The following is a 17003-nucleotide window of genomic DNA, read 5'->3' on the forward strand; positions in this document are numbered from 1 at the left end:
TTTAATTTTATCTATCTAATGAAAGGTTGGACCGTTTTTCTTTGTCTGGCAACACATAGAGCTCGCAGAGTCAAGTAGTACAATAGTTCCACTGCACTCATCATGCTAAAACCCATGCAGAGTCCGAGCAAGCCACCAGTGTTTGCTGTAAAAAAAATATTTAAAAATTATTTAGTATCTAAATACTTTTTAGAGGGATGCATAATTCGGGTGCTTGCTCAGTTGGGGTATTTCGCTATCTATAATTAATATAATAAAGCTGAAGAGTTTGGTCGAACGCGCAAATCTCCAGTTCGAGTACGAATCATCATGGATCATTTGTTTGATAGTACATTTAACGAGGAAGGCTATAGGTATAAGAAAGAAATATAAGAAATCGATCGTGAATAATAGATGCGATGCGTAAACGCTTAAATTTACGCCAAAATGATGTATGGCGGAATTGTTCAGGTTTTTAAAAAAAGTCCAAATTTGAAGGTTGACTCAAACGTTGACGAATAAACGTGAGGGTCTGCTAGTAATATATATTTAAATCTTTCATCTGCGCGTATTTCATTTCACTTAGAGAGAAATGAAATACGCGTAGATGAAACATGATACTTACATAGAAATTCTGTGAGGCCAAAGATTTCACCTTTTGTGAATCTCATAAATGAGTTATCTTCAAAATAGAAATGTACTATTAACATGTTGTCTCTGAAATAAAATAATCTATTTACATTATTTAGGTCTACTGTGGTTATCTTTACCTTCATTTTAAAATTAGTCACATTATACCGGCGGTCATTAATACTATCACGGAAGAGTTATGCATGAACTACATGAAACCTTTGTAGAATTATTAATTATGCAGTGATTTACTTTTAAAATCATCAGTTACTCAAACTAAAGAAATACAGACCAATTTTTCTTACGCTGCCCACACACACTTCAATATTATGGACAATACTTATTCTGCGTATTGATAATAATATTGACCGTTTGCGGGTAGCCATGTAGAGACAAATGGGCACGTAGTCATCAAGATTATCATCAAACCATTGGCTAAATTAATAACGAGCATACGTAACTCCTGGTTCTGGCGATCAAACTCGGTCCCCCCAAAGGAAGACCGAAGCACAGACCACTAGGCTACCACAATGGGTAGGTAAGTATATAGAGCTTGGACCAAAGTGATTTGGAGGCTTAGGTAAGGAACTCTTAGGTCACTTCATCCATATAAATATCCCATTAAGGAAAAACTATTTTTTTTCTGGGGATCCCCGTGCTGTTTGATCTGTTCCCTCGTCTCGAGCAGTTGGACAGATCGCATTTTTATTCCTATCTGTGCCTGAGGGCACAGAAAAGAGGGACGGATACGGATAATCCCTATGAATGACCAAGTTTGCCAAACAGGTAAAATCTCTTATAGTAGAGATTGATTTGAAACTTTGATTCCACGCTGCTGCAATGGGGGTTGACGCTCTTTTAGTAACTAACAATCAGAAACGTGATCTAATGTGCTCTCCAGGGTATAGGGGAAAGGTAACACTTTCTCACTAAGTTTTACCTTTGCCCAACTTACGCAAAATATTCCGCGGACCTATTCTGGGCAAAGCTAATACTCTTCGTATAGCGGTCAACAAGTGCTTTGTTCAGTGGCGCTCCACTAGGTCGTTCCGAGTAAGATATCTCCGTGCACGCAGGTAAACATTCGTCGCAACCTCTTTCAAGACCTGTCAAAAAAGTTTGGTACATATAATTAGATAGGTATATGGAAAACGTGGTATGATTAGCGAGTACCTTAAGACGCGTAGGTACACACGTTCCATTTGTCATATTCTATTCCCATATATCGTTCGTCGTGCCGTATCAAGTGTACCTATCTCATTGGACGTATCTCATTGGACACTTTATATCTGTATACTTAGGTAATATGACCATAACGATCACCGGTTCCACTGCTGAACATAGGTTCCAAAATCCACGGTCCTAAGCCATTTATTTCCAGCGGCTCCCAAATAATCGTTTGATATCGAATTGTCCCAAGGTGCTGGAATGGCGACTCCACACCGGTAAATGTAGCGTTGGTCGACCCCCAACGATGTGGACAGACGATATCGAATAATATATGATACGGACACTGATTTAATGTACTGGATGCGGAGATCATAATATTATTATGATCGCGTATGAAATTGTCAAGTTTTGTGTCAGCAGTTAAAGTTACTAATCTCTAATAAATGAGGCCGAGGGCATATCTACCTGCGCGAACCGCCCTATGTACAAACTAGTTTGGACTTCTTATTTCGCGAGTATTAAATCAATATGTCTTACAAATAGTTCTAGAGGTTTTTATTTATGGTATGCTTTTTTATTGTAACAAGATTATATCGTCGAAGGGGCTTCTTCAGTCAATGCTAGGAATGGTCAAAACAATATTAAAGTATTGCGACATTATGCGACGGAAGTAAGTAAGAAACACAAGCGGACGGGTGGCCTGACTCGTAAGGGTATACTATGGAAAAAAGAGCAGAATTAGTACTGATCGACACCTGCGGTGTTCTTATTGATAGAGAAAATGAGAACCATACCTATATTATGGGAAAAGTGAGCAGTCTGTTTCAACATCGCGGTCAGCATCTGTCAGATGAGACCCTGGTTGGATTCTATTGTAAGAAGGTTGAGATGGTAAGTACCTACCTACATACTGGATGTGATGGTAAAACTTACCTTGGGGTACATAATTTTTTAAATTGCTATAACATTTCGCGTCTGCCTTCCCACAGACTCTTGTGGTTTTATTCTCTGCAAAAATCATTATTTTAGCAATGTATTTTTAGGAAAATTATAAAATTGACTTAAATATGAGTCTACCCACTTACTAGGCATATAATAAAGAACACATTTGCAAATGTCTAGCACGTTGCGTGATTCACACTCCATCTCACAATTTCTTAATGTGTATGTCCTGTCAAAAATAAAGGTAGGTTTAGTTAATTGAGTCGGCACATAAGAAGAAATTATTGAAGTATTTAGGTAGGTACCTATCTAAGTATTATTATGAAGAGTAGGCAGTCCTATAAGCTAATAAGCAGGGCGAACAGGCTTGGATACAGTGGATCCTAATGCTTCTAGATCGTAATTAGGTAGACAGTAAAATATTTTCTACAAGGTTATTTCTTGTAGAATTTTTTAAATCCTCTGTTGTTGATAAGACATTTCTCTACTTACCTATAGAACACTAAGTCCTTTTCGCTTGAGAAAAGGCAAAGCCTCTTATTGACGTCAATATATCTAAGAGATGGTTGAGCATCGAGGATTCTCGGCTGTATGGCCACGCGGGCTTCCATTCCTGGTCCATACACTTCCCCTAGTTTAGCTATATTTGGCGTTTCTGTCGGATTGTGTAGAAGAATCTAAAAACAATTACCCTCTGTCGTAGGTGTATCACGTATGTTTTGAATTTTAAATCAACAAAATTATAATTCGAAAAAAAACCTTGAATCCAGTGCTTTTTGTTGAGGCACAGTAATATTCCTCCAGGTTTGCGTCTAAAACTAAAGTTAAGCCATGGTCGGTACCAATTCCTGTCCACATGAGAAAATAATTTTGTTTAAAACATTTTTGGAATTTCTTTTCAATCTTCTTGTCGTATCCGTATTCAATTATTCGTTCTATTACTTAATTTAAACTTTAGGTGCTCTATTTGGGCCCTGTTTCTTATCACAAATTGTGTACTATTGCAATAAATTATTTTAAAATTGCAAAATAGTCAATACATTTCTCAACATTTATTTTACGTAATCATGAAATGCAATTAACTTATTTGCATTTTTCAATCCAGTTTCTCAGCAGGGTAAGTTCATTATGTAAAGATAAAAGTCTCAAATTATTTTATCAATTTGAAAGTTCATATTTTTAATCAGTCTAAAGAGTCAACTCATTACCAGCCCACTACAGAGCACGGATCTCCTCTCAGAATTAGAGTTCTATCACTGGCACACACCCCTAACTTTTCCGGATTAAGCAAATAATTGTCACCTGCTTCTACGGTGAAGGATAACATCGTGAGGAAGCCTGTATGCCTAAGAGTTTTTCATAATGTTCCCAAAGGTATGTCGAGTCCACCAATCTGCACAGGGCCAGCGTGGACTACTGCTGACTCATTGTGGACTCTTCTGATTGTGGAAGGACACCCGTGCCCTGTAGTAGGCCGGTAATAGGTTCATATGAAGATGAGGATGAAAATTAGTGGCCTAGTAATCTGTCGTTTTTCTACTTATGCAAAAAAGGGGGAAGAAAAAGTGATTAAATTATTAAGTTGCGTTTCTTGAGACCCTTAGGTTTCCAGGGGAATCCATCGTCTGGCGCGTCAGTAGGGTAGCCACTTTCAGGAGTCCAGTCAACTGTTGGTAACGGAAATGTGAAGTTCAAGTCATTCAGTGCTTTTCTGTAAACAGAATTAATCAAAAAAAGGTTAGTTGAAATTTATAGACATTTGTATTTACCTACTACTTAATAAGATTATGTTTTGTTTTGTCTGTTAATTTGTAATTTGTTTCGATGTCAGAATATACTGCAAGTCCCTATCCCGTAATAGCATATCCGTGGTATTTAAACAATTATCTTTATTATCATGCACGGTATAACAACTGATCTAGACGAATTTTTGTGTGGAGCTAACTTGTTTCGTATCGAAGGATAAAGAATAGGTACTTTTAAGGAAGGACAGAAAGCCAAAGGCGCGAAGAACCGCTAGTTCTTTTATTTCATTTTATTCCTATAAAAATAGCCCTTGATTGCATTTTAACCAGGTGGTACGTAATGATGCAGTCTAAGATCTCAACAATGCGTTGCCCCTGTTAGGGATACGGTAGTAAGATTAAACCCATACTCCTAATTGGTAACAGGGTGGTAACAATTCACGGCCAAAGCCTCCCACCAGCCAAAATGTTTGATATGATAAAGTCATAACTTACGGATTTCGGAACATTTTCTCTCGATGGACTACATTGAAGGTACAACAAAGTCCCTCGTCCGTGAGTTGTGCATTGAACAAATCTTGGCAACTCATTTGCACAGAATTCCAGATACAAAGAGAGAGCATCTCGTTGCAAGGTTGCGTTACCTAGAATACTCTGCATTTACAATAAAAATATTACTTATTAGATAGCTCAATTGCCTTATTTATCGAGTAGTAGTGGTGCATGTTTGCTAACGGATCACGGGGTTTTCCATTGGCAAACATGCATTGGCATTGAGTTTGATTGTGGTTCGAAAATTGTTATGTAGTTATTGGAGAAATTCTCTGTGCAAGTCCAGAGTTAGGTAATTCGTGTTGCACGTATCGCGGATCACTTTAAGCCGTGTTGGTTATTGGTAATAAATTATAAGCAACCCGTGTGAATGAAGTAGCATGGTTGCTGAAGCATATGAGTGAGCAGTCCAGTGCCCAACAGTAACTGTCAGTAACACATTAATAGAGTTTGAGCTGAGGATTGAATAGTCCAAAACAGGATGCCCGGCGAAAGGATAATCTTCAAGGTAGCAAACGTGTCCCGCGGTTGAAATTATTATAACTGAATATCTGGCACTTCGTAAATAATTGATTAGCCTGATTATCCTGCGACTTATGGATTGTTGCAATTATGCTGAAAATAGTTTGTACGTATGCGTAAATTCGACTTAGATTTCTAATTTCTGGTCCTTGCAATGAACTTAGGGTTTAGGAGCATGAATCTGAACCGCGCTGCTGTCGTGCGGCATTTGTCCCCTATGTAAAGAAAGCACCATATTTTTTTATCATTCATCGGTAATTTTATAGTTTTTTAGGAGGCTTCCATCAAGCAGGGTTTTGAGTTTAAATCATTAGTTATAACGGGAAGATAGAGTTCGCTTTAGTTATGCCACACTTACATTTATGAGAAAAGAGCGTGTGTAGTCCCAGTTAGCACTTTCAGCGATCTCGTCCTCGAAAATATCTGCATCAGTTTGAGTTGAACACAAGCTTTCCAATAATTTTTTGTCAATAGAATCCCTTCAAAATAAATTACCGACATTACATTTTTAGAATTCTGTGCGAAGGAGATTATTAAGATTAAAGTTATCTTAACTTATCAATAGATTTGGCCATTGATTACAATTGGTTATAACTTATACAACAGATTTGTCTTTAATTTTGTAAGATTATCCATTTTTATCCCGCTCTAAATTGAGTAATGCTAATTATGTCGGATGATTAAGTATATCAAAGAAATTAATAAGTTTATGCTTTAAGCGTTTAAGATTTTATATTCTTCTGAATAAAAAAAACAGGATAATCCTGTTATATTAGCCAGCACTCAGGGGTGTCAATTCTGTATCGTAAAAAGGATATCACTATTTAAAACCCAATTAATTTAGCTCAGAGATTTGGGTAAGATTAGAATCGGCTGTCGGCACCAGTATGTAAAAGTGAAATAAATAACTAAGCGGGTAGAGATTTTGAAAAATGTAGATGTTGTAGGTAAATGATTGTTTGCTAAGGTTGGGTTGGGTTTGTTATACTCAGTATAGGAACATAGGTTCGGTTTAATCAAGGCACCGATATTGATGTTGTTTGGAATGTATATAGTTTGGATCCACTATGTAGGATAGATACTTTTCATCCCGGAAATCTGAATACGCCGCGGGATTTATCATTTTGTTTATGCACGGTCTAACAGCTAAAAAAAAATTTGACGTTTTGTATAGGGAAGCTTGAAATATAATGTGATAATTTTTAGATAAAATAATAAACGGTACTCGCTATATTGAAAGATATACTGCTATTAAGTCAATAAATTAAATAATTATTGATAAATAAGTTCATGTTACCCTGATCTTTTTATTCGTTCTGCAACAGATTTTTTCGCTTGATTAACATTACATATGGTGATCGCAGGAAAAGGTAGTTGGTTTAATGGCATATTCTCGGGGTTGATGCTGACAATCATTGGCGACATACGCCATTTTGCATATACGTTTAAAATAAAGAAGGCGGCGCAGATTAATGAGCTACCGAAAGCAGCCAGCCAAAAAAATCTGAAAATTCCATTAGTACATAGTTATGATAGTAGTAGTTATAGGAGGTCCTGGCTTCGATTTTCGGGTCGGGCCATTATTTAATATAAGATATATTTTAGGCGACGTATTTCGCCTAAAAATTTAAAATAACGAAGGTGACACAGATTAATTAACTATGAAACAATGCCAGCCAAAAAACCTGAACGGCTGAACCGATTCTCAATACCAAACAACTACCTCAATATGGATATTAAATGAAAGTACTTTACAAGTACCTACAGTTTTTAAATATGAAATTTATATATTTTTCACTACTATTACTTTTATCTACTTCATAAGAAAACAGTGTCCCATGTATAAATAATGCCTAAAGAGTGTTATTGTTTTTTCACTTGTGCATCGCTAAAGCCCGCCAAAGCTCATTAATTGAGGGCGATATAGCTAAACACTTCATCCCTCCCTCCATGAGATAGGTAGCTGTGCCCAGCAGTGGGATATTAATAAGCTGAAAGTCATGATAAAAGAGTTTACTGCCCGTTTTGACACCAATGACAAACAAGGCAATGCCTGACCAAGTAACTCCTAAGCTAAGGAGATTACTAGGCATGCATCAATCGTTCACCAGTTATCACCTAAGAGATCAAAGTCTTCAGGCATGCGATGCCTAGCTTTAGTGTAAACGGACATACGAGTAAAGAAAACATACATGGGTCTACTTATTGATTAATGATATCGCCTTACCGTTCAAACCATGTTAACCTTTTTTCTCCGACGTAGCGAAGACCATGTAGAGTCGAGGTCAGCAAGTACTCCCTAAGATCACGGCGAAATGATTGGAAAAACGGTATTTGTCGAAACGGCCTTTCCTAAAAAACTTAAGGGTCATACGGCAGCCAAGTTAAATATAGGCAGGCAAGTACCTAAGCAAGTGTTGTGTCTCATTTGATAATATCTTAGAATTTGTCATATTATATATATATGAATCAAACAAGTTGGTTACTATAATCACTTAAAGCAGTTTTATGATGGTCGTTTGGCTACAGTATTATAATCTTTATGTTAGGGACGTCAAGGTTAACTTTTTTTTTTGTAATCATTGGCGCAATATGCAGTTGGTTAGTGAAATAGCCTCGTCTATAAACAGAGCAACACTTCGTTTGCATGTGTGTGTGTAGGAACAAGTCCTATAGAGTGCTGTCCTGTGTCCATCAACCTGAGGTTAAGCCTCTTGTACCCGTAATTTCACCGGCAACGGGGACAGAAATAATTACGATAGTAGGTACTTTCCCGGACGAGCTCTGTTCCAAAAAGCTCTTCGTACAACTATTTTGAAAAACTTCAAGGTATAGATGTATTCCGCACTGGGCCAGCGTGGTGGACTACGGCCTAAATCATTCTCATTGTGGGAGGGGACCCGTGCCCTGTAGTGGGCCGGTAATGTGTTGATATTATGATGACGATAGTTATATAACAGCCAATAACTTTTACAAGTGCTGATTTCATGTAAAAGAAAGAATAAATAGGTATACCAACTTGCCATTTTTACTAATTCAGTATTATGAGATGATCCTTCATCATCAGCTGAGCAATGAACATGCACTAAAGCATTACGTGATCCAAATAGTATTTTAATCTCTTTTACTGGAACTTGACGACTTTGTTTCTAATGAAGGCTTAGTTTGATTAAAAGCATTCCGTTTAATAACTTACTGACCTCGCTTTTACTGCGGCTTGTCGGTTTGTTTGTATTCCAGTCGTACCACGGGTACGTTGATTGAGCCCAGTAGTTTTGCTAAATGAGAAACATTTATTAATTCAATTAATCGCCGTTCCATTAATCACATTCCTTACAATCAAGCACATTCTGGTGTTGTTTAATATTTTTTGCTCTTTACCGATATCTTTGTGATTTGAAATGTGACTTTTTAAGTTTTTACCTACCTGCTCTAAATTCGCAGGTGCCACTTTCTTCTTCTTAGTTTTATATTTTTTATTCATGCTTCTAATTTTTCAAATATGTATAGAACTTAATTTCAAGTACAATACTTATGTAGGTGGTAGGTTCGCCGAAAAGCTGGTGTCTACTGAACAAAACCCGTGGAATTTCTGTGAGTTAACGTAATTTCAAATTGTCAATGTTTGTGGTCAATTGGCTGGGTAGGGGACATGACAAATCGACCTTGTTCCGCCTCAATTTACTTTCGATGGTCAAATTACACATTTTACAGTTATTTGTCGTTTTGACCTCATCCGCATAATGAATGGTGCATTTAGCAGTTTGTACAACAAACATAATGAACAACGATTAAAGTAAACCTTAATTTTCCTTAACCCAGCTTATTATATAGCAAAACATACAGTTATGTTATTGACTTTACTTATTTCCATATAATTTCCAATACTGCATGTCGTGTTATCGAATATTTACATCGCAGTTCCACATCACGCTAATTATCGCATTATCGATTAGGCAGCAATGACTTTTTATTCGGCACTAACATAAAACTTTTTTATAAAAAAATTGTGTCGTGCCATCTTAAAGTGATATTTTTTATTTACTTCGTGTTCGTCTTTATATAAATAAATATATTGCAATACACACATCGCCTTAAGTTCTAAATAATTTAAATAGGTTCGGTTAGTTAATAATTTATATAGGTTATCTAAGTATGTATGTAAAACTTCAATATTTTTTACTAATTTTAATTCTTGTTTTTTGTATAAATATGCGTTATTATGAGGTTATGTCGTTTGCTATATTGCATGGTTAAAACTCTACCATTTATTAAAGAGTTAGCTAATAGTTTACGTGTAACAAATATCTTGAAGAGTTTTCCCTTTATTCTTGAAAATTTTCATCAGATCTTTTCAACATTTAAACGGAAATACTTAACCTTTATTAGATCCTTCATAATTAAAACTTAATAATGCATTAAGATATAGAGCAGAATTAAGATTCCCTTTTTTTTATTTTGAACCAAGTTTCTTGAATGAAGATTGTAGTGTTACAAGAGAAAAACTTTTATTTATGTGTTTGTATTGTTTAATATAATTCGTTTACGCATACATATAATTATTTATTATGTACAAAAGTTCGTATAATAGATAGAAATTTCTTAGAAAAGTAACAAAAAGCCACAGGGAAGTAAGAGTCTGACGCACTAGCACTTTGATAAACTAAATGAAGGAGGAGGAGATCGAAGGAGAAGAGGGCTTCTCGACGTATCTCTGGGGTGTCACCTGCTCGCGTTCTTCGAGAGCGCGAGTGACACGCAAGAGGAGTCCAGCATACCCGGAAAAAGAAGAGGAAGTATTCACCAGCGTTGCTGGGGGTGGGCGGGGGCACCGACTTGTGCGTGAGCCGCTAAGTGAGCAGCGCGCGCGGCAGCTACCTCAGGGGTGTCGAGGATACCAGCACCGTTCTGGGCCAGTCTGATTTGAGCAGGGGGTCCTTGCCAGGAAGGAGCGCCGTTCCACTGGTTCTGTTGGGCACCGTTCCATTGGCTTTGCTGGTTACCGTTCCATTGACCTTCGTTTCCTGAGCGCCATTGGCCATCGTCGTTTCCGGCGTTCCATTGACCGTTGTCGTTTCCGGAGTTCCATTGACCGTTGTCGTTAGCAGCGTTCCATTGACCGTTGTTACCAGAGTTCCATTGGTTGTTGCCGTGACCGGAGTTGGCAGAGGAGAGAGCGGCGAGGTGGGCAGCGCGGGCTTGCGCTACTTCTGGGGTCTCGGCTACGGGCGCGGGTGCGTGACCAGCGGCGTTCCATGCGGGGGCGGCGGGAGCGGCATTCCATTGGTTGCCAGCGTTCCATTGGTTAGCGGGAGCACCGTTCCATTTGTTGTCAGCGCGTTGCCAGTATTCCTCGTTGTTCCAAGCGGGGTTGTATGAACCATCGTCTTGTGGGTTAGGGTTGTTTTGTCCGGCTTGCTGAAGAGCATTGAGGTGGGCGGCCCGCGCTTGCGCTACTTCGGGTGTGTCCAGAATGTTGCGACCATCTTGAGACAGAGCGATGTTGGCGGGTGGGCCAACCCATCCGGAAGCATGTGCTCCGTACGCCAGCGCTAAACAAGCTACGACGATCTGCGAACAAACAGAATTTTTAAATTACATTTCTCAAGTTGTTGAAAAGTTTTAGGGGCAGTTAGGAAGAAATTGATGCACGTCGCACAAGGTACGGACAACCTTATAGGCTTGTACGTTAGGTGCTAGTCTTGAAGAAAGGAATTTTCTTTTTTTGAACCGCTATATAATTATAATTCATTAAATGAACATCGACATTTAGAGTCTACAAATGTACCTACTTTTAAAGTTTTTCATTTGATTAACAGGCAAGTCAATTAGCGACTAACTCGAATTAAACAGTACGTGCAACTATTAACAAACCTCACTAACCCTGAAAATGTTAAGCTTTTAAGGCAGCTGGTGTAAAAACGTTTACTATTTAAACTTTTATTCCATTTAATATTATTGGTGATATATAAGTGATTTTAATTGGATATTTTATTGAGCTATTTACAACAATCGTACAACATTACTAAATAATGTTGTACGAACCTATTTCTGTTTGTGGTCAGAATCTTAATGAATATTAAGAAAAGTTCGTAAGTACGAAAAACTTGCTATGAGAAGCCCAAGAAGGAATTAAAAGGTAATGGACATAATATCTAGTAATTAATATGGTATTGACCTATTAAAAATTCAATCTGCTATGTAACCAAAGGAACATTTTAAAGCTGATAAGCTTCTAAGGATTTTGAGAAACCTTACCTTTAAATTACTGTTTTACTACATTTATTGACTTATTTACATTCGTAGGTAGGTGTTACTTTCGTTGTACTTGTATCCTACTGCGCGGTTTCTTCAAAAGTTAGCACATAGGCCCGGTTCCACTCTGACTAGTGATTAAGCGAGTTCATACAATTTATTCGAGATTTCCAGGCAGGGGTAGCTGTCCACCCCTGCCCCCCCCTGGCTACGCCTATGACTGTGTGCCACACAATAATGAGAGCGCATAATTTTGTTGGAAATTTATAAAGTAATTTTGTGTTTATTAAGGTATGTGCCACGACCTAAGTACAAAATCACGTAATGATGTCAGGGCTTAGGTTTGTGGTCGTGTTCGATCACCTGGCCCGATATTATAATCTAATTATGAATTTAGACATCATATCGGTTAATAAATCAATGTCGAAAAACATTAAGTTTACAAATTTATATAGAAATATCTGAAACTTAACAAAGAAGAGATAGAAGTCTGTTATATTACCCTCATTTTAAGCATCATCAGAGCCACGTGACGGCTTGTGGTTTTTTGCATAGAGATAGATAAATACGCGAAAGAAGTCGTAGTCAAAGACTAGTAGTACTAAAAAAGTTAAATGTCGTGAGTAATCTCGATTTCTAAAGTAAAAAGGTATACGAGCACTTGGCTTGATATTTCAAAATTTGTGATAAAATCTTATGTTCTTGCGTTGACCTTGGCATGTATTAGGTACGTCCGTTTGTGTTTGGGGAAAATTGGAATATTCTATTTTGAATGAAAGTAACACTTTGTTGAAATAAGCTATTTTTTACATATGGGCACAAATAGTGTCATCAACAGCCATGGCAAAGCTTGCGATGAAGGACGTGTCTTTTACATTTGTGCTTTTCGAACAAAATCTTTCATTGTTTATTTCAAATTAATAAAAGGTAACATTTTGTAATTACTTTGACTTAATATAAAAATGATAAAAAAGGCTATTAGGAATATGTATTGTAGATTAATTAGTAAGTACAAGAACAAAGCGTCAGCCAGCTCTCGTCGATATAATTTACGACCGATAAAAGTAAGGCACTACCAAGTGAATGGCGCCAAGGTTTGAAGGCTATCCGAAGGTCATGAAGCAGGAAGCCATTCTTCCGTACCTGCCTACCGTCACATAGTGACTGGTTTCTCTCGCATATAAACTTGACATTTGTTTTCATTTTTTTCCCTGCTTAGCTCTTGCAACCTACACAATTTTACATGAATTAATAGGCCAGGCCTACCATAAAATTATAGTTTGAAGAAAAAAAAGAGTCATACATTTTGGAAAAACGCGTCCTCATCGACATAAAAAAATAACGAATGTTCGGGTGCAACGTTAAGGTCTAATTCTTTGTTAAATAGAGGTGGGCGTTCATAATAAGATATAATCAGAATATCGATATTGCTGGTTGGCGTAGGCATGCCCTTCTAAATCAGCGTGCGATGGAATGCAGACAAAAAGCCAGTGAGTGGCGAGGCGAGCGACAAGCGTGGACGCCATCCGGTAGGTTTGCCTTCGATGCATAATTATAGGGATCATAGACAAAACAATAGAGGTCCCAAGAAAGAAATGAAGAAAAACAACGAAATAGTAAAGTTTGTATAAGTATATAGTATGAAAACTATAAGTACAAGAAGGATTCATATCTTATATAGCCGTCTTAAATGAAAAATATTTATAAGATTATACAGATTAATACATGATTGACTGTAACACGCTTAAAGATGCAAATTAAAAGGTGATTTGGTAAAGACAGTGCATCGCAAAGTTGCACAGGCAAATAAAGTAGTTCTAGAGCAATTTGTCTCATTATATATTCGATACGCTTGCCACGATAAAATGCATCGACAACACTAGCAAGTAATTGATGCACTATGTGTGAATGCTGAATAAATCAGGTGTAGAACCTCAACCTTATTGCTTTGCGATTAAGATATGTAGTGAATGAGTGGCGATTGTGACCGTAACACCAGTTGACATTGTACGCTTAAATGGAGCATGATCTGGACGGTTACCGGGTGATAGCAGTTGCGTTTAACTTACTATATTTGGGAGTTTTACGTAGCCTTTAAGCTTGCACTCAGGTTTTTTCTTTCGATGATTTCACGATAACCCTGGTATTAAATGGCAATGGCAATAAAGTGAGTAGGTATATTAATTTTATTAGTAACGGAGTAAGTCTCCAATTTCTTTTGGTAAGAATGTTTAGTTAACACATGTTAAACCCCTAGGGATCTAAGTAAAAAAGAATAGTGTTTTTTGTAACCACAAAAACATTTTTGATTACAGTTACAAAGAAAATTCTAATACAAATACTTACAATGTAAAAAGACGATTTTTTTTAGTTACCTTGGCCAACGAATTAGTTTGGCCATCCAGAGGGGCAATGCTGCCAGCATCTTAGGAACTGTGCCTCGCTGCGGTGGTTTCGAGGACGTTTTAGATTTTATTTAGTTTTTAAATAGTTTATTTTAGGTTATAGTTATGTATTAATAAAAATCGTCTTTTTACAATGTAAATAAATAAAAATAAAAAAATACTTACAAACTTTTAGAGAATATACTACTAACATGTTACTAACAAACTACTTTCGTGATCAAACAACTAATCTGGTGTAGAGATAATTGTATTAAAAGATGTTAATTCGTTGCATTCTGTTAGTAAAAAAAGTGACCTTACGCACCGCACCTACAAAAATATCTACCTACATGAAGTTTTAATAAATTACAGTCAGATTAAAAAGAAATAGAGTAAAAAATGGTTGGGTAAGCACCTGCAAAAGTTGGAAAAGTATTACAGAATGATCTGTTAATGTAAGAAAAGTGTGATGTAAACGAATCGTACTTACGGTAGAGAGAAAAACATAGGAATTGGCAAAAAGCGTTATATAGGTAAAGATCGAGCCTTTGGACAAATCGATACAATTTTTTGTCATCGGTTACCTAATAGTAGTATAGTTCTTTGCTCTATTTCTATTTTCATGGAGCGGTCATGGATAATATATAACGTGAAAACATGACAAGGACTTTGGTACTTCTATATATTACGTTTTCGGTATTTTGACGATAGCCAAATTTTCTTTACATTATTATTTATTTTATTTACAATTGAATAGCATTTTTGTACGGTTGTATACCTATAGTTTATTTATACTTTTGCGGTGACAAAGAATCCGAAGAAATAGCATTTATTTAAAAATCTATACTTGTTACGTACACTTTTAATATTTTGATAATCTTGTAACAATGAGATATCGGATAACATGAACTTGTTTCCTTTACATTCCTAAAGCTATACTATGACACTGCTCAAATAACTTAATATGTCATTGAGATATCGGTTGCATCAGCAAGGAGTCAATTTAAATTATGTCTTTCGTTTTCAGTCTCGTACTAATTTTTATACGTAACATAATTAATAATCAGATATTTTAACACACCTCTAGACGGATTTAACTTACAATTTTTACAGGAGCTCACAACAAAATAGAGCTCTAATTTTACATATAATTCTAATTTAGTTGAGAGTTTTGTGTTATTAGAAATGACTATATATAAAAATGTTTTTAAAATGTAGATATAGTTACCTACTTTTAAAAGTTATTGCATCAGCAACTTAAACTTTCAATGTCATTGTAATGTATAGGGTAGCGTCGAGATCTATTTGTGCTCTGATTCGCTACACTTAAAGCCTTGGAATTAAAAATATTTGAAATAATACGGTGAACTATTTGTTTGTATAATTCTTATTGCGCAAAACTTCAATAATAGAAACGATTTTAAAATTTGATCATATTAACTTTTTGAATATATATTTTTTTTAATCAATAGATTTATTGAATAGGTTTTAATGGAAGTAGAATTTTTATTTCCGAGATCAACGAACTTTATTTGACAAATCCAATTTAACGCAATTTTTTGTGGTGTTGTAGCAAGTCATTGATATACAAAAGGCCAAGAATAGAGTGACACGCAGTCAATTAACTTTGTTACTTATAAAAAAAAACTTATGTAAAAGACATTTTAGCAATTATATGAAAGTTTAACTAATTGTAAGCGTGCTATATGCATATGAGGAAACAATTCCAAGTGGAGCGCGAAGTAAAAAAAATTACTGACAATGACCCACCAGTCGCGTGCAGCATTGTTGCACGGGTACGGTCTTGATATCTTTTTACCCGACCGCGCGGTAATGTTTTTAGTTTTCTAAATGAATAATATGACGTTGATTATTTACAATAGGAATTTCAGCAATGCACCTATTTAGGGATGTATTATTTAATTTGTATTGGTAATAAATATCATATGTCAGTGAGATATTCATTATTTTGAATAATTCTTGATTTCAAAGATAAAATTTGTTGATATTCTAGAAGTAATATGCCTAATATTATTTGAGTTCTAAAGTTTGGTTGTTTTTAATTGTTTTTTTTTTACATTTTAGATTTACTTTACAAAAGTTTTACTCTAGTTTGGATTAGTGTTTTTTATACCAACATTTACTTTGACGCTGTTAACAATTTTCTGTTACTTGTTAAGTTATGGCCTATAGTTGTGTAAGAAACAGCTTGTTCAGCTGACATAAAATTAGGCTAGAAACTTGTTACAAGCCAGTTGGAGGTCAGATATCCTGCAGGTATTGAGCAACTGTGTTTGAAAACAAAGTACAACGTGCCTGGTAAAAGATTTATCAATAAATTGAGTTATAAGCCTTAAACTATCACCGGCACACACTTAATCATTTGTATTCAAATGTTCTACATTTGCATAACTGATCTATAAAAGACCATTTGATAGTCATTAATCAAAAACAAAGCAACAATTTATTAACTTTGATTTAAGAAATGGAAAATAGAGCAATTAAGAAGAAAGTCAGTTAAAAGTACTTACCATGGATTTCATTTTGAGAAAGAAGTAAAGCACAGAAGTGAAAGAAAGAAAAGTTTTATAAAAATTAAAATTAAGTTTTGTTTAATAGCGCTGATGGAAGACTAGTGTCCCCCAGGAATCGCTATGTCGAAGTGCAACTTGCGTCTGAATAAAATGAGGGCGGGAGCGTGCTTATATACTTCGACGCTTGCGCAGAGGGGGTGGCCATAGTTTGCACGTGAAAGTATTGGGACATGCCATTGATAATAGCGAATCATAGATACAAATTTCAATGGCAGAGTTTTCGGCTCAAT

The 17003-nt window shown here is 36.1% G+C and overlaps 2 protein-coding genes across 2 annotated transcripts; both read right to left on the bottom strand.

Annotated features, from left to right (window-relative positions):
- Positions 1-11: 11 nt before the first annotated feature.
- Positions 12-9024, bottom strand: LOC120628353 (pickpocket protein 28-like). Its single transcript, XM_039896677.1, has 14 exons — positions 8968-9024; positions 8741-8818; positions 7768-7892; positions 6838-7044; positions 5899-6019; positions 4962-5110; positions 4320-4432; positions 3481-3569; positions 3214-3398; positions 2865-2950; positions 2713-2787; positions 1565-1715; positions 605-696; positions 12-145 (listed from the first exon to the last, which is right to left on the bottom strand). Exons 1-14 carry the CDS (start codon positions 9022-9024, stop codon positions 12-14), a joined length of 1662 nt encoding a protein of 553 aa, XP_039752611.1.
- Positions 9025-10082: 1058 nt separating this feature from the next.
- On the bottom strand, positions 10083-16826 carry LOC120628186 (pupal cuticle protein-like). Its single transcript, XM_039896433.1, has 2 exons — positions 16711-16826; positions 10083-11111 (listed from the first exon to the last, which is right to left on the bottom strand). The coding sequence occupies exons 1-2, from the start codon at positions 16720-16722 to the stop codon at positions 10341-10343; spliced, it is 783 nt and encodes a 260-aa protein (XP_039752367.1). The 5' UTR covers positions 16723-16826; the 3' UTR covers positions 10083-10340.
- Between the last annotated feature and the right edge of the window lie 177 nt (positions 16827-17003).

This window comes from Pararge aegeria, chromosome 12 (assembly GCF_905163445.1).
Source record: "Pararge aegeria chromosome 12, ilParAegt1.1, whole genome shotgun sequence".
Taxonomy (NCBI): Eukaryota; Metazoa; Arthropoda; class Insecta; order Lepidoptera; family Nymphalidae; genus Pararge; species Pararge aegeria.